Raw genomic sequence first — 26654 nt, 5'->3', positions numbered from 1 at the left:
CGGCTGGCATGATGCCCTTGGCTGTAGGTATTGATCAACGCCCCATGTAACATCTCATCGGCTACATGGCAGGAATTCTGGTTTCAGTATGATCGATGGCCGCAGAAAGGCCTTAGTGGAGTACAATACAGTCGTTTCATTGGTTCCTGCGCGTGAGATGCGCTTGGAGTTGTATGCCGACTACTTCTGTTTAAGGTACATGACGTTGATCTCCACACGGCCGTAGTTTCCATTGCTGGACATCATGCTCTACGACTGTAGCATTGGTCACTTGAGACATCTAAGCATCGCGCATTGTTCTCTAGTGAATCTTCTTACAACCCAGAATAGACATAAATTTCCTCCTTACGGCCTTCTTCCATGTCTCTAGAGATTGTACTACTCAATGTTAGGATATCTCCTTCATACTTCCCCTATACGAGTCATTTACTTACCAAAACGCAGTTCTCACATCAGGTACGGTATACCCAGACCCAAGAAGGGCAGTTGACGGTGTACTTGTATCTATTGACACATGGATAGCGATCCGTGTTGTACGTGGAAGACTGTTGCGTGGTAAAGATGGGAGAACTTGGATGTCTGAGCTTCGGGAGGGGGCTCAAAAGATGATCAGTAACGACGTTGAAATGACTTCGTTCTCATTGGCGAGAGTACTCAAAGCCGCTATGGTTATATCCTGCATGCTTTCCGTGTCATCCTACGCTTATCTGCGACCTCCACGGGAAACAACATATAGTAGTTCTCGATGCGTAAGGCCCATGATCAAACAAAGTGGCCCCCGGGCATCTTCTCGGTTGCTTTCTCCTCAACCTTGCTAGGCTTATATGCGTGAAGCCGTAGTAGGAAAGTGGCGAATTGCGTATTCTGACGAAAAAGTTGTAGAGGGACAGATGTTTCAGACACAGTTTCTTCTATGACGACAAGAATATGAGGCGTTGGGCAAAAGATCAAGGGTTGTTGGGCTGTAATTGAGAGGTACAATTGACCGAGATGATGCCCAGATGGACTAGTGTAAAGAGATTGTCCCTGACAAATCCCGTTGTCTCTAATTACAAAAGGATGTAGAGATAAGGCTACATGAAGGCTGGGCCAGGGAGCTAGTACGCATAACCCCATTTTCTAAATTTCGCTACTTTACACATAAATGGGAGAATGCTCGGACTTTGACTCCGGTCTGTTGGTGTAAAGAAATCCCCTAGGACGCGGACGGGTAAGAGATATCTTGTTGTAACAGTGCAAGTACGGGTAACGGGTGTACCAGGTGCTTCATGGATTGCAGGAATACGGAGTACATGAACCGCCATAAGAGTGTAAATATTTCAAGGTCATTCTCATGCCCATGCCCACTGGCGGATTATTCTGAAATAAGTTGCCGATCTAGGAAATTCGACTTTTCGACCAGAGCTTGAGGGCGCCATCTCCAATCCTAGCCCATGGCCCGCCTGTGAGTGGAGAAGTGAAGGCCAAGCTGCCCCTCATGTCCCACGCGCCATGGACCTATTGCGGAATTAGGTCCGAATTTGACTTTAAGCCAGCCAATGGAAAAGGGAGTTGTGACAGTCTAAGCATTGTTAGAGTGGTGGAGGGAGATTGCTCTACATTACTTGCCCTTGAAAGTTGCCCAACAACCCATTATCCGTTGAATCCGACTACATATCCGTCCATCGTCGATGGATCGCTACCCGACTCATGCCGAAATTTGACGGTCAAATACTACAGCTACTTCCGCCGTGATGTGTATCACCTTATAGCCTAAGGTACCTCCAGTCGGCTAACTCGGGATCTATCGGACGTGGACGACGCGGTGAACTTGAGCTTGGCTGAGGTGAGGTATGCTACTTGCTCCTTCTAGACGTAAGGTATCACCTAACCCTCTGTCAAGTAGCGGGATATGGTTTTTTGCGATGTTGCACCTATCTTTCTTATGTCCTGTTCCTGTCGATGTGGTCATCCTTCCGACCCTTCAAAATCGCTTCGGCGCTTGAGTCTGGCAAGCAAGGGGCTAATCAGTGGGTGACCTGAGATGGCCAGGTAGTAGGCAAGACTATGGGCCACCATTCCCTAGACCATGATGTGTTGTGACGGTGTGGCTAGCACTATTTTCGATCGTTGCAATTATCTAGGGATTTGTTAGCCAGTCACATCGTGCCGTGTTGTGTTGTTTTCCCTTTTTCCAAGAGCCCGAACGTTGAAGTCGGCGTTCAGGCATATGTAGGGCTAATAAGGACTTTACCTACTGTGCTGACTTGAAACCAACCTTTCCCACATGAGAGAAATCAGGCCATTTTCGCCCGCACACCCCTTGACCTTCTAGACCGAAATACACAAATTTCTGCTCGAGGGCTAAAATCAAGGTTCGAAGGCCCAAAGCTAGGCAGATCGGCCGTGGATCCTCGGACCAGGCGGTTGGGACTCGGAGACGCCTTCCAATCTGATGTCTAGGATAGATGGTTCTGCTTCACAGATCCAACGCCACTAGATGTACCCATGCATGTGGTAGTAAGGAGAGTTCAGCCCGTTATGGCTTTTGCTCTGACAGGTGACAGAAATGGGGTGGTTACCACTTAATGTCCCTGCATGTTTCTCTGCCGTTCTGCCGCTGTCTCAACTTGGATAGACCCGAAGAAATAACGGTTCGCCATTTGCTACTTTTGCCTGAGCGCAAGACTGGGGGTCTGATCAACCCTGGCCACGCTGCCCAATGGCATGTAAAACTGCGTGTCTGTTCTACGACTGGTAACATTGGGCCCTCCTTTGACTTGGAGTCGAAGTCCGACCCGTTCGGACGAGGTGACTAGTATCGTACCCACCGTCTAGAGTCAAGGGCCCTAGGCACGCTCAATACCAAGCAAATCTCCGCAGACCAATCGTATCACCGAATAAACGAATGTGCATGAAGCGCAACATGATATGTGATTGTATTCACGATCAAGAGGCTGTTGGTTGGGGACAGGCTGCAAGTCATCTCCTACCGGTGAAGTTATCAGGACGGCTTAGAGTGATGATTCGTCCACATCTCTGTAAGAATGGCCCTCTTAAAGACTGATTCTCCAACTTCTTTTCTTTTTCTTTGGTTTGATCTAGATGTAAGCTTCAGCTCGGGCGGCAAATCATGATCCAAAATTTCAATATTCCTTAGCCAACTACCGAGCCGTGTTGACGAAGACGCTCGTAATCCCTTCGCAAGACAGACTCAGCTCGCCATAGGGCTGCAATCACACGACTCAAGCTTTAGCTAACATGGCTATCGCGATGGGATAAAAGATCAACAAATTTGCGAGGAGATGTAACATTATCGCTGCAACGTATGCGTTGAAGATGTCTGTAATACGTGGTATAACGCCATATACCAGTCGCGAGTGCGATGATATCGTTCTTCATCCCCTACATTCGACTGAGTATGATCACTTTCTCGGTTACATAGAACGCATCAACAGCAATGGTTGAAGATCACAATCGTGCGGCAGCCATGGAGTTTGTAAGTTGACTCAACACTTCGTTACACCATCACAATCACAGCCTTTGGGATATCATGGAACTTACTATTTACAACAACAAGCATCTATTTCCTAGGCTCCCAATCGGACTTCGAGTAAAGATATGGCGGTTTAGTCTTCCACCCACTCGAACCGTTTCCATTCGATGCGATACAGCCCATTCAACCTGGGGAACCTCCCCGGCAAAGGTCCCGGCCAGCTTACACGCTTGCCGCGAATCGAGACAAGAGGCCATACGATACTACGGCAACTTGAAGTTCGGTATAGCTGGAGTACCCAAGATCTACTTCAACCCTGAAGTCGACGTTTTACACTTTGGTCCGCTCAAAGGATTCATGGCCGCATCTTCACAGTATTTTTCTGCCATGTCATTGTGCGACCCATCAGACTTGAGGGATGTCCGCTACTTGGCCATCGACGACTCTGTGCTGGGGCACGGGCTCGACAGGGGGGGAGCCGGCTCCGAACTGGCTACTCGGACCATTCGTCAACTTCCGCTGCGCATGCCGGGGCTGAAAGGGATCGTGTTCGTGCGCAGCAATGCTGCGTCTGTGTTTCGAGAGACGGACAACTATTGCAGAGACCTTCAGACATTGATTCGAGTTGCAATACGGGAAGTTACTGGCGAATTTCCGGAATGGAAGGTTCCTTCGTGGTGTACGGCAACAACTTGTACAGATGAAAGTTTGTATTAGGGAAGATTGGGCAGGATCCGTGTAGATACATGAACGGGAATTCACTAGAACCTTCTGGGCCAGGAAAATCTGCCGATCAGAGGACATACTAAACCTATTCTGAAGTTCAAAATAATTAGCTGAATATTATTACATGCCTAAAGCTCGGGATAGAGCCAAAGCTAGCCCAGGCTCCCAGCAATAACACGAGAGAAGTCAAAACGTTCAGTCAATTTTGCCCCCGACCTAGCGAAACCAGGTAAATTTATGTCCTGTATAATTGAGCATTGGCAGTGGATCACAAGCAACACATGGATAAAGATGTACTGCTAGGTAAAGGAGCTAGCTCACCGAGACGAAGATCATATTTCACCTAATACACCACCGGTCGCCAATCGAAGCACTTGAACGCCTCGAATCTGACCTTGCAAGGGTCTCTTGGGCACCCTGTTGGACGGATAATGATTCTGCCCAACTGGCCGTGCCCGAAAACGCCTCAAGAGCGTGGGACGGCTGGCCGTCCTTGCACGCCACTTGCAGGGTTCTCACACGCGTCCACCAGCATCTTGACCGTAAGTTCAGACGCTTGTTCACCGGTTTGCCCGACTTTTGTTCCCCTTCCTGGCATTCGCTCTAGGAGGAATGTTGTTTTCTTCTTTTCGCAATCTTCAACATTGTTGGAGAAGCTGAAAAGTGCCCGTTCGCGAAGTTGTCTCGCTGAAACCGAACCGCGCAATGTGCTGCCGTCTATCATGAGGCATGTACGCAGTTCATCATCACCAAGAAGTAGATAAATAATTAAGACCTAAAGCACATGGCTCAGCATTCAGTAACACGAAAGCCATGTCCTACGAAAAGCTTACCTACCACGACCTGGAGTCCTAGACTTTAGGACGGCCTTCCTTACCTTGATTACAGGGAAAATGAGCCACAATCAACGCCAGTATCGAAGACTGACCGACGACGAGGAGCGAGCATTTAGCCGCTTGTACCCAGCAGTCAGACAGGAGCTCCAAGAACGCACAGGGGTGTACATGTTTCAAGACGGACCAAACATTGTCATTGAGTTGGAAGAGGACATTACGATGCCGCAGCAAACCTTTTTCAGAATTGTTGCGGAGTACAAAAGGGCTAGGACGGCCCATCGCAGTGGGAACCGTCGTCCAGCGCGGTCGACTTCCGGGTCCTCTCCGCTCAGACAAAACGATACAACATGAAAGATCAATGGGTGCACGGAATGACGCAATACCATTCTACGAGAGACAGGCTGCATCAGGGGTCTCGAATGCGGCAGCTATCCCAAAAAGACCAGCGCATATTCTACCCTGGCCCTTTCTGTCCATCTTTGGAAAGGAACACACGAGGCTGAAAGACGGACAGACGCTCAACGGGAGGAATTATTGCAACAGGTTCCTCGAGAGGGAATGCATGGTTTCCCAGTGGAAACACCCAGCTCTTCACCCTCTCACTCCAGCTTCTGCCTCAACAGCTACGGAGACACGCAGAGGCATCATACGCGAGCCTATCGATTCTTTGATCAGAGGATGATCAGTCTACGCGTTTGATTGAGGTCCAATTTTACAGAAGGAGTAACTGCTAGCTGCTACACTGTTCTCAAGGAATTTGTGCGAGAACGGAAAATCTCAATAATTCAGATCACGATCAAGGCTTTAGAATTGTAATTCAAAAAAACTTTAATGATACTATCAATGATCCACCTCACAATCACCGCCTAAGTCCGCATGCCTCCATCGATATCCGCATGGTCCATAACGGGCCATATTCCGCTTCTCCACCAGCCCATCAACCTGGTATTCTGATTCAGACCTAGAACCCCTCCAAGAGACTGCCCCATCTGTCAAACCCACAGTCTTTCGTAGAAATATTACCCAGATCGGCAAGATCTCACCGAGATGGGCGAGTCATGCTAGCCCTTCATCACCGGCCACGATACACAGACCGACATTGACGGCACAGGAATGCCATGTGTGTGAAGGGCTGACACATGAAGCCTGCAACAGTAGCAGCAAGCACACTTCTCAACTAGGCTAGAGAGTTCAAACTTGGTCAAAAACTAAGCAGAGTCAAGGTCACGTCGTGGAGATCAGATACTTGGGGGACCATGGAAGTAGATTGGTACTGAGTCACAAGTTCTGGGCAGGGTATCCACCTCTCGGGTCCGGATGTTTGAGGCCATCCAAGGCGCGTACATTTCAGGGACTTATTCTAGTCACGGAGTGACACCTCCTGTAAAGAGCTTGAGGTCGACGAAGAAGTCAGTTGCGTCGGGCTGATGGCTGTCATTGTTGCGGCTTGCCCACACACCTACCTGCCGGGACAGTGGGGGTGCAAGAGGCCGGCAGTGAGCTCTCCCTTGATCCCTCCCCAGCAGGTGGACCAAAATCATTGGCAGCATGTCAAAGCGGTATGGGTACGGCCGTAGTTGATTGACAGGCTTGTCCCTCAACGACCCCAACTAGGTGGCATCGAGATCCTTGACTTTTGTCGGGCCATTGGCTGACTGTAACCATCATCTGTGATGATCCAAGTCTAGCCAACGAGACCCTGTCCGAAACAGCTTAGCAAGACACAAAGCGTAAGTCATCCCTGGCCAGGACTTCTGCAAAATTCCCTCTAAGTGAATCTCTACTAGTGACCACTGGCAGCGCAAACCAGGAGGCTCTCGTGCCTTCAGTGCGAGATGGGCTGGCCGAATCAGGCCCCAGTCGCAGCTCTGACTGCACACCGCAACTTCCACTGAGCTAAGTCACTGCTGAGCTCCCGATCTTTCGGATGCTAAAAGCATGGATATGTACTCCGTAAGGTATTGCTAGATATGGCTTGCTTCCAGTTGCTAAACCGTTCATCAAACACGAGAAACACGCGAGAGAAGAAGGAGCGCAGTTGAAGCGGTGAGGAATCGTCGACTGAAAACGTTTCTCGGTGAATTTCCGCATACCGCAAATTCTAGAGCATATCTTCCCTCCCTCAAGTCTCCTTCTCAAAGTAATCTTCAACCCCGGCCGTCTAGGTAGATTTTAGTGAAAAAAAGCAACAATCCAATGCCAAAATATCCATTCCGAGATACATATTAACCCCCAAGCGCGTCATCCTCGCGAGCAACCCGTACCACACCCACAAGAAGATCGTTACCATCCGCCACATGTTTTCTTTCGGGAGGTAGGGAATTTTTCAGGAACCTGCTGCACCGATCTCAAAGGGGAGCCTCTGGGTATCTATGAATGCGTGAAGCCTTGCAGACCTCTCAAAGCGCTCAAATCAGCCGACAAATGCCACCCACATCCTTCGTCAAGCTACTAATCTGCCTCATCAACTACTATGTACCCCCGGTGGAAACATACCAGTCCGGAACAGTCCACCAGATTTTGTTGGAAAACTTGGATGAAAGCGAAAGATGGTCATCGCGTTCAGAACAAGTGGGAAAGATTGACCAAGGATATCGAGCCCTCATGACAAATTCTGATATAGATGGTGCGCTGTAGTCTGTACCTAGTATCAAAGAGAGAATACCCCAACGCCTGATACACCAACGACTCCATCAAAAGCCGAAGCTCGGTGTAACCCAAAATCACTCGCTACCGTAACTCAGAGTCTTCCTGGAAATGACTTCGCCGCAACATATGTACCTGTAACCAATCGCCGATGCACCGAGGTTACCCCAAACATGGCATCTTTCTCTGAGTCTTTCTTAGAGTGACAATGCCCCTAGGCTCTAGAGAACCGAAGCGAATCTAGTGATGGAGTTGACGACCATGCGGAAGATGAGGCCGGCGATGCCGACCACAACGAAGATCTGCCCGAGCTCGATCCAACTCTTCAGGCGGACTTCGGTCTCGAGGAAGCCGCCTTTGATATCTTGGCTTGCGGGGAACCGTCCGGTCGACAGATACTCCTCCATTATAGCATCCTTCTCGTACCACCGCTCGCGGAGCCAAGTGTCAAAATCTTTGGCGTCGTCCAGAGGAATATCGGCAAGGCGGAAGCGGCGCCAGTGAAGATTGACCGACTTTGGAGGACGGCCTTGGAAGTAGGTGCTAGTGAGAGTGAAGAACTGGTCGCCAAACTTGCCACGGCTGGAATGCTGTTAACGCGAGTCGCAAACAAGTTTACCAGCGAAGGCGCCTGGTGCAAGGGGAAAGGTTTACTTACGGGACTCCTTCATACGCAACTGTACAGTCGTAGATGTAGTCGAGTGAACCCTTCAGCTCGTTCAGGCAGAAAAAGGTACCTGTGCTTCGTGGGAGAAGCACGTGTTCAGGGTCCTTGAGATCGTTCTTCTTGGCCCATGCTGCCGATTTCCTGCGGCCGTTGGTAGACAGATTCGTTCCCTCGGGGAACAGCAGGAGCCACATGGGATCGAGGTACTTGTTCCCGTTGGTTCCGACGTGTTGCTTCTTCAGCTTCTGAAGCCGGTGCGCAAGTCGCGGCTGGTCGGTCGACATCTTGCGCGACATGAAGATGAAGCCGTAGAACATCATGCCGGCGCCGACCCCGGGGATGTACCTGAGCGATTCCTTGAGAATGATGTAGATATGTCCGTGCATGCTCGGCGAGTTTGCGTAGGCTACCCACCAGAGGTAGAGCCAGTCGGTGTAGATCTGCCCCAGCGCCGTCAGTATCCCCATTGTTCATGTCGCAAATGTCGCCAAGATCAGGTGTCTCATACCTGGTGGTTTGCGACAAGCACCACTCGCTCCGGGAAGTTGAACTGAACCCTGCCGTCTGCCGTCTTTTGGATCTGACCGTTCATCGACGCATCGCCGCTAATCCTGATCGTAGTACTGCTCCAAATGTGCGTCATGGCGGTAATAGTGAGGCCAAAGGACTGCTTCGTTAGCGCCATGTAGGAGTAGAACATGTCGCGATTCGCCCAATAAAGCGGAACGCCTAGAATCTGCGTGGTGATGATGCTGCATGCGACACATGTTAGCATCAAGCTGTCGCAAAGCCAGACTGATCAGCCCCGGGGTAGAACGTACGCAAGACAGCAAGCAGCAAAGTAGACGCCGAATGAGAAGCCTCGCAGTACCTGCATCAACAGGCTGTGCTTGACGCGACCGGCCGGATGAGGATCGCTTGGTTTCCTGACCAGGCCCGCGTTAGGAGCTGGCGCAGGAACCTTGGTGTCACCTTTCGCATCGGTCTTGTGTACGTCGGTCGCCATGATGGCGGTTATTGGATTATTTGTTCGGTCGTAGCCTTGAAGGGGAGATTCGAGAGGCATAAGGATGGTGTCGGGAGGATGAAGACCACCCGAAACGTAGAGGATATCGCTTTAGGACTTTCAGTGGACGAGGGCTTCGTTGCGCAGCGTTGAAAAAGTTGGCCGTGACGTCGCGTGCGACCTGGCATGTGAGACGAGCAGCTGGACAGTCGACAGCCAGGGTGATGCCTAGCGCGGCGGGGTCGGAGGGTCGGTGGAGGAGACGGTCGATCAGGGCCACCGAGGGCGGAGCGACGGAGGAACGTTCGAGGTCGCTAGAGTATAGGAAAAATAACTCGAGAGTAGGAGTGTCGATGTTCGTCAGTCGAGTTAGGTGAGTGTCGGCGCCTTGTAGGAGTGGCTGTGAAGCTATGCATGCGGCGTCATTGCAGTTGAAGGTTTGATGGAAGAAGGGTGTTAAGCTGTGATTCGGTATTCAGAGTTAGGGCAAGGTAAGGATGGTCAGATAATTAGGTCAGGCAAGGTAGAGTAGCGTACGAGGGTATGAGGCGGTAGAGTGGTGCCTTTGAAGCTATCCGAACACGCTCGCTGATCGTCAAAGGAGTATGTACCCTGTCCAAAGTGGAGGAGGGCATGAGGTAACACAACGAACAGCAAGGAAAGCAAGACTCAGAGTTGCGGTACAGACATGGTCCGGTGTCTTGTCTGGTCTGGTGTGGTTTGAGTCTGTAGCATCGGCCGAGCGCAGCCACGGCCTTGATTTTGGGCCGAATCTGGAGGATGGAGGGGTTCACGGCAAGGTACGTACTGGAAAGTACGAAAGCTGGGAGCTGCCTGACCAGTGACCACTTGCCTGCAGCTGCAACATGCGGAATGGCTCCATGGCGGGGCAAGTACGCACGGCTCATCCTCCGCAATTGGCTGCATCTTATCTCCGCACGTGCCATATACAGCTGACATGGATCATCTCCCACCCCGAAGTCCGTCCCTCCGTTCCGTCTCCACTTATTCTCATTGCTTGTCTCCAAGATCGGCGTCTCCCGAGCCAATCCCGCCGCTGCTATTGCCATGTGACACACCTCCTCACCTGATGCTCACCGAGGGCGGCTATCCAGGTGAGAACCACGAGTCACCAAGCTCTGCTCTCGAGCTACAACATGAACCCACACAGATTCAATCACCAAGTTTTCTTTTCTAGGCGCAGCTTACTCACATGTGAGACCAGAAAATCAAACGGGAAAATGTTTCTTCTGAACCACTTCATGCCCATGCACTAGTGCGAACCTTCACGTTTCACGGGAAAAAGATGAGATCAACTCAATTGCATAAGGCTGCCCTACCCGGTGCTGCTCAACCTCTTCATGCAGGCCAAGACAATGGGACAAGAGAAAATGGTCTGCATGTGAGTGGCGCTCAGAGCTGAATTACGAGCTTTTTCGCAGACACGCCCTGTTTCAATACATCAAGTCCAGCTTGGATCGACTCCAGCCCATTGCCAACGACCTCCGCGTCCGGCTTGGGCTTCAGCTGGCCATTCCTTAGAGCACCCGGTACGAAATCTCTCCAGACAGGATTCTGCACCTCCTCCGGGTCTTCTGTTATCTGGTAGGCAGTCACTGCATGAAGATCAGTATTCACAATCATGTCTGGGTATCGCTCATCTCGACGCGAGCAGACTTACTCATGCTAATCTTCGCGTTCTTCCCATAATCGCCCTCTGTCGGTAACACAACCGAAACCTTTCGCGGCCCAATTTGATCCAATATGGCACCAATAGGCTTCAAAGACTCGGGACCAGAGATCGCGTCGTATACTCCAACAAGATCCGCCCCAGTCAACGCCTTCAGCGCGTCATGGACCAGAGTATCCGAGTGGTAATCCACAACTACCTCTGCGCCCAACTCGAAGACCTTGTCGAAGTTGCGCTGCGAAGCCGTGGTAACGACTCCGAGCCCCGAGGCGACCGCCAACTGTACCGCGGTGCCTCCTACAGATGACGCGCCGCCCCATATGAGGATCGTCTTGCCCGCTCGACGCGGAGTAAGGGATGGTAGAGGTAGGCCGAGATGTTGCTTCTTGTAGAGCCCTACCGCAGCAGTTGCGATCGCCAGCGGTAGTACCGATGCGCTTTCGAAGCTCATGTCGTCTGGGATGGGGGAAACGAGGTTCGCGTCTGCTTTGCTGTAGAGCTGAAACGTTCCAAACTCGTGGTTTTGCTTGCCTAGCCCGGTGCAGTATCTGCGCGTGGTGTTAGTCAAGACCGACTGGCAATAGGGCATGTGGTCTAGACAGGTATGTCTAGCAGGTTGCACCGAGTTCTCGGGCAGACTAGTAGCTACGGCATGGGTACGCACCCTATGACCCGCTGGCCTTTTGTGAGATGGGTTACTCCGTCGCCGACCTCTTCGACAAAGCCCGCAGCATCTGCGCCGAGTATGGTAGGATACTTCTGCACAATGATGCCCATATCCCTGGGTCATGTCAGTGGTGCCTTGTCGTCATGAGCACGGACCGTACCTACTGGATCTTCCATTCTGCTGGATTCTTCTCAAGTGTAAAAAGGTAAGTTTGGTTCTTGGATCATCTAGCTGAAAATGTCACTCACCAGAGCCGTCGCTATATTCCTGATGACCACCTCTCCTGGTCCGGCCATTGGGAATGGAGCATCGTCGACCTTCATCGGGTAGGCCTTTGCATGTGTAAGCCAAGCAGCCTTGTTTCTCGACATCTTGGCTTGGGCAATGAAGGAAGCCTCCCTTTTTCTGCGGAGATTGTCTTGTCTTTTCTGCGACCTTAAAGAACTGAGAGGTCCTTGGTTCCAATTAGTGGTCACGAAGATTGTTGATGTTTCCGTGAAACTTTCCATTACCTAACCGCTGAGGATAAACACAAACTGCATTATAAATCCAGCCCCGGCTCTATCGGATCTACCAGTTGAATGTAAACCGACATGGCGGGGCCGAAGCCGGATAGTGGAGGGCCGGGCGCTACGTTGGCGGAAACTCTCCCTGGAAGACAGGTTGTGAAAGAAGGCGAGTATTTCCAAGTTGGGATTGAAGCTTTCAAATGGGAGCTTTAGCACTCGTGTATCCAATTGTTTCCACAAATCTCCTCGATATAACTATGGAAATACCAGAGATAGTACCGTGCGGATGAAGTCCTTGTCTTCTCGCACTTACACTACGGACTCTACCCAAACTCCTCAATATCAAATACGCACTCTCGGTCCTAAATAGAGACAAGAATCCCTCCGGAAAACCCATGACGATCACAACCAAAGATCTAATTCTTGGCCACCTTGATCAACAAAGATCCAACGCCACTCCCACCACCCCACTGGCGATGCGCAGTCTGAATATCCTCCATGTCCCAAACACACTTAATCGGCACTGTAATCGTCCCCGTCCTCAACATATCCAACAACGCCGTGACATTAGGTACATACGTCGCAGAGTCCCTGTTCAACGCATAGAAAGTCGTGCTCCTCTTCGTCAACAAGTTCAAGTTCCTCGCAAACAGCTTCAACAGCGCACCCGTCGGGTTCCGTGGGGGCGCGCCCTCATTCAATGAAGCCTTATTATTCCCGAACCCGACGAGCGTGCCATCCTCGGCGAGGATGGAGTAGCTCTCGTCAAAGCTCTCGAAGCCGAGAGGATCAAAGACGGCATGCGCGCCCCCGAGGGCGTTCATCTCCTTCATCCAGTTCTTGTCGCTGTAGACAAAGGGGATCCCGCCCTCGCGGCGGACGTCAATGTGGTTTCGCTGGCTCGCGGTGCCGTAGACTGTCGCGCCCTGCAGCTGCGCGAGCTTCATGAGGGCGTACCCCACGGCGCCGCTCATCCCGTGGACAAACACCCGCTGGCCCTTGGATACCCGCGCCGAGTGCATCACCATGCCGTACGCGGTGTTCCAGTCGCAGATCAAGGCGGTCGCCTGGCGGTGATCCACGCCATCAGGGACGCGGATGCAGTACTTCTCCGGCTGGTTGACCAGCTCCGCCTCGGAGTCGTATTTCGTCAGGACGGCGACGACGTCTCCGATTTGAAAGTTCTTGGAGCCTTCGCCTAGGGCGCGGACGGTGCCAACAAGGCAGTAGCCCGGGGTTAGGGGCGCTTTCTTCATGAAGGGGTAGATGCCCTTGCGCATGTTGACGTCGGCACCGGAGAAGCCTGAGTATTCTGTGGCGATTTGGATTTCGCCTGGCGGTGGTGGTGGGCAGACATCGGTGACTACTTTTATCACGTCGACGTCGCCATATTGGGAGATGATGACTTTGCGGATGCTCGTCATTGTGGCGGTAGGAAAGGAGAGGTGGTGAGGATTTGGCGAGGTTGGAATCTGGGGAGTTGAAGAGATACACGTCAAAGGAAAAAGAACACCAGAGAACCTTTTTAAATCATGCTTTCAACAAATTCAACTTCTTAATTATGGAAATTATGTAACTAAAATCTCATGTCCTAAACCAGATGCCGTGGTACAGACTCTCGTGTTCTGCGATGCTCAACGGAGACGACGGCATGCCGTCAGGCTTCAGTACCAACCGAACAGCGGGTGTCCGTCGGCACACGGAGCGGTCCGCATGATTTGTCTTACACCCGCCTGCGCACTGCCGGTGTAGATCTCAATCCTTCGCCGAGACTTCAAGGAGATAGTCAGCTCATATCGCATTTATCCTTCATCTCTTGGATCTGCAGCATTTCAATAACTCGCATGTAAGATAGGACCTCGGGTCTGAAGTCCCAACTGCCCCCCGCCCACTTACATGCAGCTCTGTCGAGAGTTCCAGCGACTCGAGGGGTCCAAGCTCACACAAACTTTGGGGTACATGAGCCCAAGTTTTGATTATAATTCCATCCACCAGGCCTGCTGGCGAAATGGCATCGCGTCACATTTCGGCTCCCTAGCTACTCTGTGAAGATTGTAGGTTCGATCCCTACGTAGGTCGGTTTCTTTTTTTGCGCTTTTGAAAGCCTCATTCCCAACGCAAAACAAAATGGCGGCAGTGGAATGAAAGTAGTTTGGACTCGTTTGGTTAAGTTTCAATTGACGCAGCAAGTCTCCTTCTTTCCCCTCGCAATTGAAACGCTGTTTGAAGTTGAACTCAAACCTCTAAGATTGGTCAAATGCGCGTGTTAAGTGAAGCTCACGTAGCTCAACACCACTCGTATCTCGCACAAATCTTAGCAGATAAGGTTCCTGATTTTTTCAGGATTCAACTACGAATACAATAAACTAATTGCTCACTTCCACGGTCGACTCAACTCAACTAGCACGCCTCCCAGTCTCGAAGAACTAGCGGAGCATGGGTTGAGCTTTGAAGCAGTATCCTTGACTGCCCCTCATCAAGCTACCCCGACTTTAGACTCTTGTAATTGCAAGGCTTTCAGCGAGAGCTCCTCCTCCACAAGTTTCGGATTGATCGGGAATATTGGTGCGGGGAGAGTTCGGCAGATGCGATTCAGATGGAGTTTATGCTTCGGCACGCGGGGCCGGAAGTGCATCATAAATTGCTCTCACCCACCTCGGTCTCTTTTCATTGTCATTGCAAATCATAAGACCGCTATTGGGCACATTGAAACTACAATGAGATCCTCAATTCTTGATCCAGACTACGTTCAGGTCACATTTCCGGGCTTCCTTCTGGGTCTCGCGATCGTCAGCGCGTTAGCCTACGTTGTCTATCAGAGATTCCTCCACCCCTTGGCTGCTTATCCGGGCCCATTTTGGGCATCTATCACGGACTTGTGGCAGGTCAATCAGTTCTTGTCTTTGAAGCAGCCTTACAATCTAACCGATCTCCACCGAAAGTACGGCGAGTTCGTGCGATATGGACCGGACAAGTTGAGCATCACTGCCGAAGAGGTCGTTCCATTGGTGTATCAAAAGGGTGGCCAGCGGATGCCAAAGACGGAGTACTACGATGCATTCGGTTCCAAGACCCAAAATGTCTTTGGCATGAGATCCACAGAGGTACGAAAGATGCTGCCTCCACAAAACTGACGACTCTTATGCTGACGAAACGTAGCTGCACTCCATCAGGCGACGTCACATGTCACACAGCTTCTCCATCACCAGCGTGAAAGGCATGGAAGAGTACCTGGATCAGAACATCAAGATTCTGCGTGACAAGATTGCTCGGTTCGCAAAGACCGGAGAGGCTTTTGACCTCAAGAAACTTCTACACTTCTACACCATTGACGTTCTCGGCGAGCTAGCCTTCAGTCGCTCCTTCGGGGTTCAGGCCTCTGGCGATGAGTCTCGTGTTCCGCCGGTCATCCCTCATAATTTTCTAGGTGCGACTTTGGGCGCATGGCCGGCCATGACACAGACTCTCAAGCAATGGCTACCGAGAGTACCAAACGCGGGCCTACAGGCTTTGTTTGCAGGACGGGCCAAGTGTGCTGGGCTGGCGGCTGAGTGTGTTCAGAGACGACTGACAGAAGTGGAGGATGATGAAAACAAGGGTAAAGTGCAGAGGAAAGATATCTTGACCAGTCTTATTTTGGCTAGACATCCCTACACTGGAGAGAAGATTGCGAGGGTTGATCTGGAGGCCGAAGCATTTGGAATGATGTAGGTCCAAAGCACGCGCAAGGCTAGACAAAAAACGGTGTGACTGACCCCGTCTCATAGCATCGCCGGAACACATACGACTAGCGCAACCACGACGCTTCTCTTCTGGAACTTGCTACACAACCCAGACGCCCTCAGCAAATGCGTAAAAGAAGTGGATGAGAACCTAACGTCTCTAGATAATGGGAAAGACGCCTACTCGATCACGGAAGTAGAAAGCTCCCTGCCTTTCCTCAGGACATGTGTCAAGGAGAACTACCGCATCACTCCGGTCTTCACTATGCCGCTGGCGAGACGGGTGACAGCTCCCGAAGGCATTATGGTTTCAGGTCGTCATATCACGCAAGGGGTAGGTCAAGAACCCAAACGTTCCCGCGAGTTCACACGAGCAAACTTAATCTGATGTGAGTAATAGGCATCCGTGGCAGTATGCAACCACGCGTTCCATCACAATCCGCAAGTATGGGGCGGCGACCATGATATCTTCGACCCGTCAAGATGGAATCGACCAGAGACGGCTACCCGGGCCCGCTATCTGATGCACTTCGGCCTTGGTGGTCGTCAGTGTCTTGGCAAAACGTTGGCGCAGTCCAACATATACAAGCTTACTAGCACCTTGCTGCGGGAGTTTGATTTCCAACTGGCCGATCCGCTGGAGAGAGGACTTGCTGTCAATGGGAGCTTTCGCGGGGTCTCGCCAGATCTCATCAGCGTTGGTGTGAGTGATCTGGCGGGACCCTTGATGGTCACTGCCAGTGCCCGGACACAGATGTGATTGAAGGAATCAAATAAGGCATCTTCCATGCTAAGGTAACTTGAGGTTCAATATCGAAGCAACGACATGTGAGAAAGAATACATGTGGGTAGTGATGTCGTCAAGTCAATTCCTTTGATTCAACCGCCTCTGGGAGTATGGGTGGTAGCACGAAGCTGTCGCTGTGACTAATTCCACTACGAGCTCCCCTACAATGCCTGGGACATGACTTTGCCTTGCCGAATTCTCTCACTGGCCATTGAAAGCACCAGACCGTGTGACATTGAATCCGACGTTGACGCCCCAAGAGATCGTATCAAACTCTAGTCGCAGCCGGGTGACCTGCATCTCTTTATTCATGGCAAACAAATTGAACCCCTTCACGGGTCCTTTGGGGCCAATCTCGGTGAACTTCCAATGCCACAAGATGTTGTTGCACCCAGCTACTAGTATCTCGATGGTCTGGACACCACGGTAGGGGTTGGACGCGAGTGTGCCGTTGATGTAAGCTTGTTTACTTGGGAAGCTAATCTCACTCGGCTACAGGACGTATCAGCATTGAAAGTAATGTGCCACAGAGTCTGTGGTTGTGTAAGATAGACTTGCCGGCAGTCCAAGAAGAGACCGGACCGAGTTTGAATGTTCCTGGAAATCCTCGGCCAGGATGACGTCCAAGGTGGCTGTTTGGGTGCCGAGGTCGGTGTTTTGACGAGTTACAACCCCAATCCAACGCTCTACGGACTTATCGGCTTGAGATTGGGTGATACAATTGTCACCTGGGTGAGCAGTAGGGTGTGTCCTGGAAACGCTGGCGAAGAGAGCGAGAGCCGCTGGAAGAGTTGAGAGCTTCATATTGGAAGAGTACTTGGGCGGGAAGATAATTGAGAATGAGAAAGCTAGCTGTAAAGACTAACGAGAGTTGCAACTTGTTGCAGATGGAAGTAATTAGGTGAACTCACCAGCGGCCTTTATACAATTGGGTTCACGAAATCACCAGAGGTTTCCGAAGCACCGCCTGTGAAGCTAATTCCGTGAGGACGGATAATACGTCGGTAGTGCGGCAAATTAGTGTCTAGCAGACAAGTCTATTAGCACCTTCAGCGATTCAGAAGCCATAATCCCTGATCCTCTCGGAAGCAAAGGCTTGTCTTGTAAAGTAGGCCTGGAGATAATTGTCCTGGGGAGATTGCATAGTAGATCAACTGCAACCGATGTCCGGAATTTGGGTGCCTCTGGGTCAAATCTTCCTTCTGTTAACCTGAATGCCATTTGGATCCTAGGCTTCATGTCTGGATGAAGCCTCAAATCGTATTTGTACGGACTTCACGGCCAATGTAGTTTGATCTCGGCGCCGAAATCCTTAGCGGGGCTCAGTAAAACCGGCGTGAAGGCATAGCACAAGGGTTGGCTTTCGCCTCTTCATCAATTAAGGTTAGAGAGAACTTCAAGGCAAAGCAACAAAGCAATTGATGTTGTTCATGCAGCTCCCGGCGTTCGTCACATTGGGCACGGGTCCATGATAAGGGAGTCTTCGTCGGAATCAGTTTCCCGAACAGAATGTATGGCTGCCTGCTCCGGTCCGGGGTAGCGCTACTACCTCATAACTCCGTGAGCCTGGGACATTGAGGGAGAATAGTCCGAATGGATTTTGGTGGTAATACCAATATAACTTATAGCTAATACCAATACAAGCTACTCACTTGGGTTGTTTACGAATGCGAATTGAGTTAATCGTGTTGTTAATATTTTCAAGATGTCAAATCTTGCAGTCTACGGCATAATTCTCCCAATTACCTATCCAGTAGCATAGATCCTCCTCATGTACCTTGATCGAACGCCGCCCTGGGCCAAGTCCAGGCCAATCCCATTATTCGTTAATACGTCATAGACATTATAGACATGAACATCACTCTTGATCCATTACACAGTCAAATCTGTGCGGGCCTCATCTTCTCCAGCTCGGTTGGCAAAGTCGGCAAACTCGAGTGCTTCACGGTATTCTCCGCATTCCAACCCCGGAACATGGGATGTGAAAGCAACGGCGGCGTCTTCAACCGGATCGTAGGCGGCCGTATCGGACCGCCGGACTCTTCTTCTACCGGTAGCGTCACTCGCCTCGTGGGGTACTTCTTGTGAAGAAGCTGCCACGTCCTCTCGACGCGCGCTTCGTGCTCAGTCCAGTCGCCGCTAAGGGACTTAAGCAAACCCTCCCCTTCCTCCGCGTCGATGCTCGTCTTGGATCTGCTGCGGCCATGCCACGTCCTAGATCGTGTCCTGGCGGGTGGTGAGACGGGCTCGGTGGGAAGGTCTGGAGTGGCGGCGCCGGCGACGGGTGTAACTGTGACGGATGACCTGTTCTGTAGCGACTTGCGGATAATCGTGTCTCTCAACTCCTCCTCGGCCAGGATGATGCGTGACTGCGTGAGTTTTGATCGTCGGGTGTACTCCTCCCATGTGAGATCTGGGTCGCGGAGACAGGCATTTTTGTATTCTTCTGCGAATTGCCTCTTGCGACGACGGCGAGTTATTGTGAAGTAGATGACGATGGCGATAATTAGGAGGAACGCGGAGCCGAGGATTGTGGAGACGATGATGAGCGTTTGTTGGCTGGGTCCGCCCCCGGTGGTCGATCCGGCGGTGAAGTCGGCAGCTACGGGATCGGAGTCGGTCTTTGCGCCGGATCTCGTATTGAGAAGAGGGATAATCATGTTATGTAGAGTTGGTTACGACGTTATGCCGTTGTGATATAATAGCGAGCGACAGAATTAATATTCTAGTAATTAGAGCGAGCGTGGTGCGTCCATGAAAACGACTGAGTGGACGAGCGGGAATAAGTGGGAGCGCGCAAATTCTTGACCGCTTCAAAATCTGTGTGCGACGATCGCCCGCGGGGGAACCGGAAGGCTTTGTATATACACGTAGCAACTAGACCTTTCTCTCCCCTCACAATAGCAACCCCGGACAGCAGGCCGGTCGAAAAAAGCGGTATTCTATTTAAAACATGCAGCTTCCCAAGAAGACAATAACCCACGTCGGCAGCCCAGGAGCATACCAGTCCCCATGATTGCATTGCGCAGGAACGCCAGGAACGCGGCATTCGCTCACCGTATTCCGCAGAAAAAGCCTGCAGGTGATTCTTCTGCACGCCATTTCTGCCACCATGGGCATGAGAAGCGAGGAAAGAAAGTTCGGATACGGGACTCGTCAAGGATTCTCCGACTCAAAGGAGCAAACCTGGGCAGAGAGCAAGGTGGTAAGCATGCCTATCGGAGTGGGATCTCTTCGCAGGGCGAGGGTTGCGAAAGTTCGATAAGGATGGCTGGACAACTGTCTCTCTGGTGATTCGGCCGTTGGGGCTGTCCACGAACGCCTCGCCAAAGTGTCAGGCAGCATCCGCAACAGACAACAGAAACAGGGGACCGGAGAGCGCGTGTTTTCCCCTCTGGAAAGCCATACAAACCAACAAACCAGCCCAAGCGAGGAGGGACCTTAGGGCTGCCAGGGGTTTTGACTGGCTACATGTGCGCTATAATTGGCCCCGGGCCTGGCCTTGTCGGGTCGCCAACACGAGGTCAGGCACAGTAGCGCGGCATTGGCGGAACGGGGCTCAAAAAGCAAATCCCGGACGAGTGCCGGGGGTTGCCCGTGTGGCTGATAGAAAAAGAGAGGAGAGTTGGGAGGCACAGGAGGGAGCGGGATGGGAAACCCACGACCCGCGACCTATCAGAGTCTCAGGAACACCCGGTGGCTGGCCAGCAAACCGAGCCGCGCAAGACAAGGATCGGATGGTTTTCTTCTCTTCTCCTCTGCCGCCTTCTGGAGTGAATTGTTCCCAAGCCGGGGGTACTCCGTACGGCAACCTGCACTGCCCACTGCAGTCGAAGTTGAGGGGAATGGGATTTCTAGCTCGAAACTTGGAAGCCCATCAGTCGTGGAACATGGCCATTGGGCCATGCTTTCATGCTCGCCTCGCCTGTGCCAATGGATCCCGTTCATGTGCGTCTCTTCAAGCACGACATGCGGGTGGATTGTTGGTGAGTCCGACGCTCAATCCTGGGGCAAGCAACCCATTACATTGCCACCACATACCTCCCGGCTGCCTCCCGGCGTAGACTCTCTGCAACTTGTAAGTTGATAGGGAAGGAATTCGATTCAATGTTGTTGACAATTCTGACAGAGATGAAGAGAGATCTCGGACATGACGATCTCCTTCAATGTCTCACTCGCGCAGGTATTATCGGGCGTTAACCCACCATGTTTGCTTTCTTCAGTCCAATAAAGTACACCGCCTCGCCCGTTTGCGCTTTCGGGGCAAACGGCGCCCAACTATTTTGGTGTTTCCTTCTTTCGCTTGTGCAACCAACGTCATGTTGCATCTTGAGTATCTGTTTCGAAGACACAATCAGGCGGCACAAATTTCCTGCGGTTTCCCGCTTCTCGAATCGGCCCCCGTTGGCGATTGTTTTAATTAACTATTGAGGAGGGCAGAACCTGATAGGTTGGAAACATGAAGGGGAATCAAAAGTCCTTCTCCAAAGCAAAGTCCAACAAAATCACTTTTCTTTCCTTTTCCTCAGTTCGTGTGTAAATCGAGACCACCTGCTGCGACCCAGACTCAAACGTCTCAACCTGCGGCTCGCCGGAGAACCCTTCCGCCTGCCAAAGCATGCGATACTCCAACGCGACCTCGTCGTCCGCAGATATCGTGGTAGGCAACCTGGTACCGATAACGGTGAGCTTATCATCTCGATTACCCGGCAGGGCAAAGACGACAGTCCTCTTGCCCGGCAAAGCAATAACGTCCCCACGCGCTCCCGTCCGCGTAGGCTGCAGGTCCGCGGGCAACGCGTGTCGGCTCCATCGCCCCTCCGGGCTGCGGTAGTAGTGTATCCAGACTTCGTTCTCTCGGTTCAGAACGTGGAACCCGCCTTCTTCGTCTGCCGCTTGCGCCTCCTGGTTCAGGATGCCGCTATTCATTGGGATGTCGAAGACGATGAGCCCTTCGCTGTCGGGATATACGGTCTCGCCCACTTCGAGATTCGCTAGCCTTTCGTCTTTTGTGTTGTTGAATGTTTTTCCGCCGTCGTCGCTGTTTACGTAGAAAAGCTGGATCCAAAGTCAGCTCTACGAGCTTCGTCCTCGGTAAGACTGGGTTTAGGCACATTGTGGTTGTTCTCTGGCCCATTGGGCCCGGCCTGAACAGTGTGCGTTCGCGCTTCTGGGTCATCCACGCCTTCGTACCATACGAACCCACGATACGTGCCAGACACGTGAATGCGCCCGTTGGCGTATGAGATGCCGTTAATGTACGGGTTGTTGTTGACGCCGGTAAGAAATTGCCCGACGTAGGAGTACGACTGGTCTTTACTGCTGTATTTGAAGAGGTGATCGGAGCCTGCTCCCGCACTGCATCTCGGTCAGTCCCATACCCATCCCCGCGCACAGCTTTCAGTCACATACATGCCAATGCGATAGCTTAGAAGAAGGTCGTCATCGATGCGGATGAAGCGCGGGTATGTTGTCTCAAGAAAGAGCTTCTCGATTCCTAGCTGGCCGGTGCGAGTGTATCCAGGAAGCTGATTGTGGGTTGGACTGAAGAGTGAAGTTTTCCACTCATGAGCTTCCGGCTTCGTCGCCACGCCTGGGATTGACATGCGGTATCGCAGACTGCACAGAGTAAATTTACCTATTAGCAACATTCCATAGGGTGAAGATGGTGCCTGGGGAGTTGCTCACGGGTCACAGTGGTGATCGAACGACACATGTATCGTACCGTCTCCGGCACAGACTCCTATAGAGATGGTGTTGTGCCCATCGTCCGCGGTCTGCTCGTAGTCCTCGAAGGTCAACGTCTCCCAGCTACCCAGTGAGTCACGAATGGGCCGCCGAGCAAGGCTGACATAGAGGACGTTGCTTGTCGCATCCTTATGAGTATAGAAGCAGGTGTATTGCCATCCGTTGAAGGTCGTCAAGGCATCCTGCTGGAAAGAATTGGCGTTGATTCGATGCTCTCGCCGCGCATCCAACGCCAGCTCTGACTTGGCGAGCAACTTTAACTGAGAACCCATGTCGCTTCTAAGAACCTTGCCCGGTGTATCTCAATGCAATGTCTTGGAAGCTGCTCAGCATATACAATACACAGATTGAAGCCTAGCATAAGAAGTCCCTCCATCGCTTTCATAATCTATCACGGTGACGTACCCGGGGTCCCTTAAGTTAGGGTCGGGGGAAAATCAGCCGAGCGGAGGAAGATGGACGGTTCCCCGCGCGACGATTCGCCCGATGCGCCGATACGACTGTGATCCCCGGATCTTCCCCCGACGACCGATGCGCCGATACAACGCCCCGCACTTCAGTAAGCTATTGTGGGTGACTATTTTCGACGAAAAAAAGGCTATTCAGCCATGGTATCTCCGCAGTCGCGTCCATTCTACTCCCTGTTTCCCCGCGTTGGCGAACTCCAAGTCGATGTTGCCAACCAACCGACACCCGCGAACCAAGATATTGCCAAGAAAGGAAGGGAAAGATTGGCAGCCAAGCCATCAATCCAAGACCTCAAGGTCGTAGCAATCAGCCTGTAGCAATACCAAGTAATTGACTGCTTGAAGAAATAAAAACAGTTTCGTTCTGCCATAGTCTTTCGAGCCACGAACTCGTTTCGAGCGTCTGGATCGTGCATGAAGACCGACCTAGAATTACTTGAGAATCGCAAAGATGGGCTGGAATGCCAAATTGAAGAATAGCGACAATCGTCAGGCTCTAGAGTCAACCACGCCTCTCAACACTAAGACAACATCATGGCTAAAGGATCCTGGACTCCGTCCACTCAACTTTGGTCTCTTCTTCCTTCTATTCGGTGATGTTGCTCATGGTTTCGACGGATCCTTGATCAACAACCTTCAACAGATTAGCAAATGGCAAGATGGTTAGTCACAAACAACTCCTCTCGATACCATCATAGATTCGACAAGCTGATGCTATCGAGATCAGACTTTGACCACCCACAAGCAAGTCTCCTAGGTGCCATGAGCGCATCCTACTGGATCGGAAATATCCTAGGGGTCATTCTCATTCCCCTTGTTGCAGATCGTCTGGGCCGCCGTATCGCAATCGCAACAGGCTCATCCCTTTGCATCGTTGGTGCAGCAATCTGCGCGGCGACAGTCAACCATGGAGCCTTCATCGCTGGCCGTATTCTTCTTGGCATGGGCGGAGTCATGTGCTCTTCCGTTTCGACGGTCTTGATGACGGAGCTGGCATACCCAGCCCATAGAGCCACGGCAACAGCTTTGAGCAGTACGACATACAGCGTCGGGGCCATCTTGGCCGCTTGGGTAGCTTTTGGGAGTTTCCGAATTTCGGATTCTTGGTATGTTTTTACTCAGGGGGGAAATTCTCCACGCGAGGACCGAGAAATACGTGCACTGACTGACAGTTCCTTACCCTGAGTAGGGCGTGGAGAACACCGACGCTGATTCAGGCGTTTCCATCGGCGATGGTGCTCTGCGGACTCTTTTTCTTGCCGGAGTAAGTTTGCCAAGGACCCGTACTTGAGTCGGCCCTCTAGCTGAGCCACAATTTCTAGATCGCCTCGATGGCTTTGCAGCAAGGGCAGGGAACAGACGGCGCTTGACATCCTCACAAAGTACCATGGAGCCGGTGATGCCGCTGACGCAGTCGTCCAGCACGAATACGCCGAAATCAAAGAAACCATTGAGGCGGAGATTACGCAAAACAGGAACCCCTTCCACCTCAAGGCTCTCTTCGCAACCCCGGGCAATCGTTGGCGATCGTTCATTATCATCTGGTGCGGGATATGCAAACAGTGGTCTGGGAACGGGCTGGTATCATACTATCTGGGCAGGTCAGTCTCGCAAAACAGCTGAACAAAATATTCGAGAACGAAACTAACGCGGCATGATACACGTCAGCATGCTCAAAAGCGCAGGAATTACAAAGCAGATCGAGACAACGCTGATCACTGCAACATCTCAGATGTTCAGCTTCGCATGTTCCTTTGCCTTTGCCTTCCTCCCCGCGCGGGTTGGTCGCCGGCCCCTCATGCTGACAAGTATGGCCGGAATGTGGGTGGTATTCGCAATTATCACGGCCACGTCTGGCGCCTACGTCGAGATAGGGAACCGCCACGCAAGCTACACAACAGTGGCGTTCATCTATCTCTACAGCGGTGTGCATAACCTAGGCTGGACGGGCGCACAAATGCTCTACAGTACGTCAAGGCTCAGAACTCCAGAGAGACGGTTAGGCTTTGAAACGCTGACAAGCTTTGTACTCTTAGTTGTCGAGATCCTTCCCTACACTATCCGCGCCAAGGGCATGGCCATGTTTTCGCTCGTCGCGGGTATTTGTGGAGCCTTTAATACCTACGTTAATCCTCTCGGGATTGCGGCGATGTCCTGGAAGTTCTACTTCTTCTACGTTGGCTGGATTATTGTTCAGTTTATTGTTGTGTACTTATTTTTCCCCGAGGTAGGCTCTAGTCTGGTTACAAGAAGTGAACGCCTGTTGACACTTTCCAGACCAAAGGTCCTAGTTTGGAGCAAATCGCGCTGCTATTCGATGGTAAGGATGCTCAAATGGGCCGGGTCAATGCTGTGGCCGACGAGATGCTCGATGAGAAGGGCGGAATTGCGTTCCGGACAAAGGAACAACAGTAGAGATGCTAGAGTTGCTTCTAGGCTTTCACTACAAAACCAGTCCACATACGCAACTGTAACAGTTCTGAAAGTGTAAAGATGGAAGCCGCTTACAGATATCGGTATGAAACTTGAATATGACTACGCACTACAGTCAGGTCGTTAAACTCTTCCTGTAAGCTTTGTGGCGGAGCTATTCGCCAAGGAGGTTTATTGATCATCCGCTCTTGGCGAGAGGTTGCAGTCCAAGCTTCGGCGGTCAAACTTCACTTCACAGACTCTGTAAAGACCTGTAACCTATCGATACATATGTACAATAGGAGATGCTGGAGGTATGATTGCCTCTAGCCAAGACCCAGCGGGCGTGTGATCCACGTGGAGAATCCGGCTCCCACATAAGTTCAACCAGTCTGAATTCGGGACTAATCGCGTGATGATTCAGATGCGGCCTGAACGTCTAACATCCTTCGCCCAGTCTCCAATCGCAACCAGGCGCCGCGACCCCTGAAAACGGGCGACAGCCACACAGATCTCCGTCACATAGATCTGCTGTACCATGTGTTTGGGTTGTCTATTCTAAATCTAGAGCAAGCTGATCTTAAAGTACTGAAAGTATGCAGGCCGGTCGGGAATAGTGTAGGCCATGGCGGCCTGAAAAATACTCCCGTGATACGGCAATTCCTGGACTGGACTGACAGTCCTGTTGGGGGAAGGTAGTTATGGCTTTCATAGAGATAGAAACTGTCACGAGTATGGCACGCAGCAATGGGCATATGAAGTGTGGTAAAAGTGGCTTGTATTAACCCAAATAGGATCGAGCAAGGAGAGGTGCTATACGTACCGCTAACCGATTATGAGACCCTTTGCTCATGGCTAAGGTCGAGTTTTAATATCGAGGCCAGGATGCCTAAACAATAGCAATTCCGAGCAGTTAACGTATCATATTAATAATATTAGGTTGACCATATATATAACGGTAAGGGAAAGGAAGCTAGATATGGTAACCGATCTAATGATTAAGAGATACGAGGAGGATTAATAGTAGCTATAAGATTTAAGCTATACGGAAATTAGTATTGCGGAAAGTGTTAGGTTTATAAAAAAGACGGTTATTGGTCAATAAGCTATACCTAAGAGGAAAGGGATAAGTTGTATAAGAAATATAAGTAGATGAAGGGCACCGAGGGCAAGACTAGCCCAGGCCAATTCCAACAATTCATTATCGATTACAAAGGAAAGGACCCTTCTATAGAAGAGGACCATGACTACGAATCCGATATTGATGAGGATATTACTCCTTTCCTCACCAGGATC

The 26654-nt window shown here is 51.3% G+C and overlaps 10 protein-coding genes and 1 non-coding gene across 11 annotated transcripts; 4 read left to right on the top strand and 7 right to left on the bottom strand.

Moving 5' to 3' along the window:
* Window positions 1-3090: 3090 nt before the first annotated feature.
* Window positions 3091-4387, top strand: BDP81DRAFT_417394 (uncharacterized protein). Its single transcript, XM_060589617.1, has 2 exons — window positions 3091-3478; window positions 3560-4387. The coding sequence occupies exons 1-2, from the start codon at window positions 3440-3442 to the stop codon at window positions 4190-4192; spliced, it is 672 nt and encodes a 223-aa protein (XP_060451172.1). The 5' UTR covers window positions 3091-3439; the 3' UTR covers window positions 4193-4387.
* Window positions 4388-7904: 3517 nt separating this feature from the next.
* Window positions 7905-9356, bottom strand: BDP81DRAFT_307632 (acyltransferase; the record flags this gene model as incomplete). The annotated part of the gene is made up of 4 exons (XM_060583379.1): window positions 7905-8265; window positions 8342-8790; window positions 8859-9102; window positions 9172-9356. 4 exons carry the CDS (start codon window positions 9354-9356, stop codon window positions 7905-7907), a joined length of 1239 nt encoding a protein of 412 aa, XP_060451171.1.
* Window positions 9061-10147, bottom strand: BDP81DRAFT_94477 (uncharacterized protein). Its single transcript, XM_060596515.1, has 3 exons — window positions 9894-10147; window positions 9172-9817; window positions 9061-9102 (listed from the first exon to the last, which is right to left on the bottom strand). Exons 1-2 carry the CDS (start codon window positions 9989-9991, stop codon window positions 9373-9375), a joined length of 543 nt encoding a protein of 180 aa, XP_060451170.1. The 5' UTR covers window positions 9992-10147; the 3' UTR covers window positions 9061-9102; window positions 9172-9372.
* A 622-nt stretch (window positions 10148-10769) lies between these two features.
* BDP81DRAFT_390113 (chaperonin 10-like protein) lies at window positions 10770-12084 on the bottom strand (the record flags this gene model as incomplete). The annotated part of the gene is made up of 5 exons (XM_060587358.1): window positions 10770-10972; window positions 11038-11594; window positions 11711-11827; window positions 11878-11903; window positions 11962-12084. 5 exons carry the CDS (start codon window positions 12082-12084, stop codon window positions 10770-10772), a joined length of 1026 nt encoding a protein of 341 aa, XP_060451169.1.
* A 554-nt stretch (window positions 12085-12638) lies between these two features.
* BDP81DRAFT_457748 (zinc-binding dehydrogenase) lies at window positions 12639-13646 on the bottom strand (the record flags this gene model as incomplete). The annotated part of the gene is made up of 1 exon (XM_060593318.1): window positions 12639-13646. One exon carries the CDS (start codon window positions 13644-13646, stop codon window positions 12639-12641), a length of 1008 nt encoding a protein of 335 aa, XP_060451168.1.
* A 570-nt stretch (window positions 13647-14216) lies between these two features.
* Window positions 14217-14301, top strand: BDP81DRAFT_t51. The gene has a single exon. It is a non-coding gene; the product is annotated as a tRNA-Arg (tRNA).
* A 617-nt stretch (window positions 14302-14918) lies between these two features.
* On the top strand, window positions 14919-16962 carry BDP81DRAFT_417384 (isotrichodermin C-15 hydroxylase). Its single transcript, XM_060589616.1, has 4 exons — window positions 14919-15326; window positions 15382-15929; window positions 15990-16278; window positions 16345-16962. The coding sequence occupies exons 1-4, from the start codon at window positions 14940-14942 to the stop codon at window positions 16702-16704; spliced, it is 1584 nt and encodes a 527-aa protein (XP_060451167.1). The 5' UTR covers window positions 14919-14939; the 3' UTR covers window positions 16705-16962.
* BDP81DRAFT_390110 (uncharacterized protein) lies at window positions 16933-17535 on the bottom strand (the record flags this gene model as incomplete). Its single annotated transcript, XM_060587357.1, has 2 exons — window positions 16933-17223; window positions 17314-17535. 2 exons carry the CDS (start codon window positions 17533-17535, stop codon window positions 16933-16935), a joined length of 513 nt encoding a protein of 170 aa, XP_060451166.1.
* Window positions 17536-18611: 1076 nt separating this feature from the next.
* On the bottom strand, window positions 18612-19391 carry BDP81DRAFT_457746 (uncharacterized protein; the record flags this gene model as incomplete). Its single annotated transcript, XM_060593317.1, has 1 exon — window positions 18612-19391. The coding sequence occupies one exon, from the start codon at window positions 19389-19391 to the stop codon at window positions 18612-18614; it is 780 nt and encodes a 259-aa protein (XP_060451165.1).
* A 1810-nt stretch (window positions 19392-21201) lies between these two features.
* Window positions 21202-22751, bottom strand: BDP81DRAFT_390108 (uncharacterized protein; the record flags this gene model as incomplete). Its single annotated transcript, XM_060587356.1, has 4 exons — window positions 21202-21789; window positions 21846-22089; window positions 22144-22350; window positions 22420-22751. 4 exons carry the CDS (start codon window positions 22749-22751, stop codon window positions 21202-21204), a joined length of 1371 nt encoding a protein of 456 aa, XP_060451164.1.
* A 360-nt stretch (window positions 22752-23111) lies between these two features.
* On the top strand, window positions 23112-25733 carry BDP81DRAFT_417377 (MFS hexose transporter). Its single transcript, XM_060589615.1, has 7 exons — window positions 23112-23608; window positions 23674-24052; window positions 24136-24210; window positions 24269-24547; window positions 24615-24913; window positions 24983-25173; window positions 25224-25733. The coding sequence occupies exons 1-7, from the start codon at window positions 23398-23400 to the stop codon at window positions 25359-25361; spliced, it is 1572 nt and encodes a 523-aa protein (XP_060451163.1). The 5' UTR covers window positions 23112-23397; the 3' UTR covers window positions 25362-25733.
* Window positions 25734-26654: the final 921 nt, after the last annotated feature.

This window comes from Colletotrichum phormii (genome assembly GCF_030913505.1).
Source record: "Colletotrichum phormii strain CBS 102054 chromosome Unknown BDP81scaffold_2, whole genome shotgun sequence".
In the NCBI taxonomy this organism is placed as follows: Eukaryota; Fungi; Ascomycota; class Sordariomycetes; order Glomerellales; family Glomerellaceae; genus Colletotrichum; species Colletotrichum phormii.
Note: the sequence above shows the minus strand (reverse complement) of the source record. Positions and strands in the feature narration are given on the sequence as shown.

Coding starts and splice junctions, on each gene's coding strand:
- BDP81DRAFT_417394 (XM_060589617.1), top strand. CDS start 3,440: ATGGTTGAAGATCACAATCGTGCGGCAGCCATGGAGTTT. Junction 3,479..3,559: donor GTGCGGCAGCCATGGAGTTT/GTAAGTTGACTC, acceptor TACAACAACAAG/CATCTATTTCCTAGGCTCCC.
- BDP81DRAFT_94477 (XM_060596515.1), bottom strand. CDS start 9,991: ATGCCCTCCTCCACTTTGGACAGGGTACATACTCCTTTGACGATCAGC. Junction 9,818..9,893: donor CTCTACCGCCTCATACCCTC/GTACGCTACTCT, acceptor ACCGAATCACAG/CTTAACACCCTTCTTCCATC.
- BDP81DRAFT_417384 (XM_060589616.1), top strand. CDS start 14,940: ATGAGATCCTCAATTCTTGATCCAGACTACGTTCAGGTCACATTTCCG. Junction 15,327..15,381: donor TTGGCATGAGATCCACAGAG/GTACGAAAGATG, acceptor GACGAAACGTAG/CTGCACTCCATCAGGCGACG. Junction 16,279..16,344: donor GTCGTCATATCACGCAAGGG/GTAGGTCAAGAA, acceptor TGTGAGTAATAG/GCATCCGTGGCAGTATGCAA.
- BDP81DRAFT_417377 (XM_060589615.1), top strand. CDS start 23,398: ATGGGCTGGAATGCCAAATTGAAGAATAGCGACAATCGTCAGGCTCTA. Junction 24,548..24,614: donor GTATCATACTATCTGGGCAG/GTCAGTCTCGCA, acceptor GATACACGTCAG/CATGCTCAAAAGCGCAGGAA. Junction 24,914..24,982: donor GGGCGCACAAATGCTCTACA/GTACGTCAAGGC, acceptor TTGTACTCTTAG/TTGTCGAGATCCTTCCCTAC.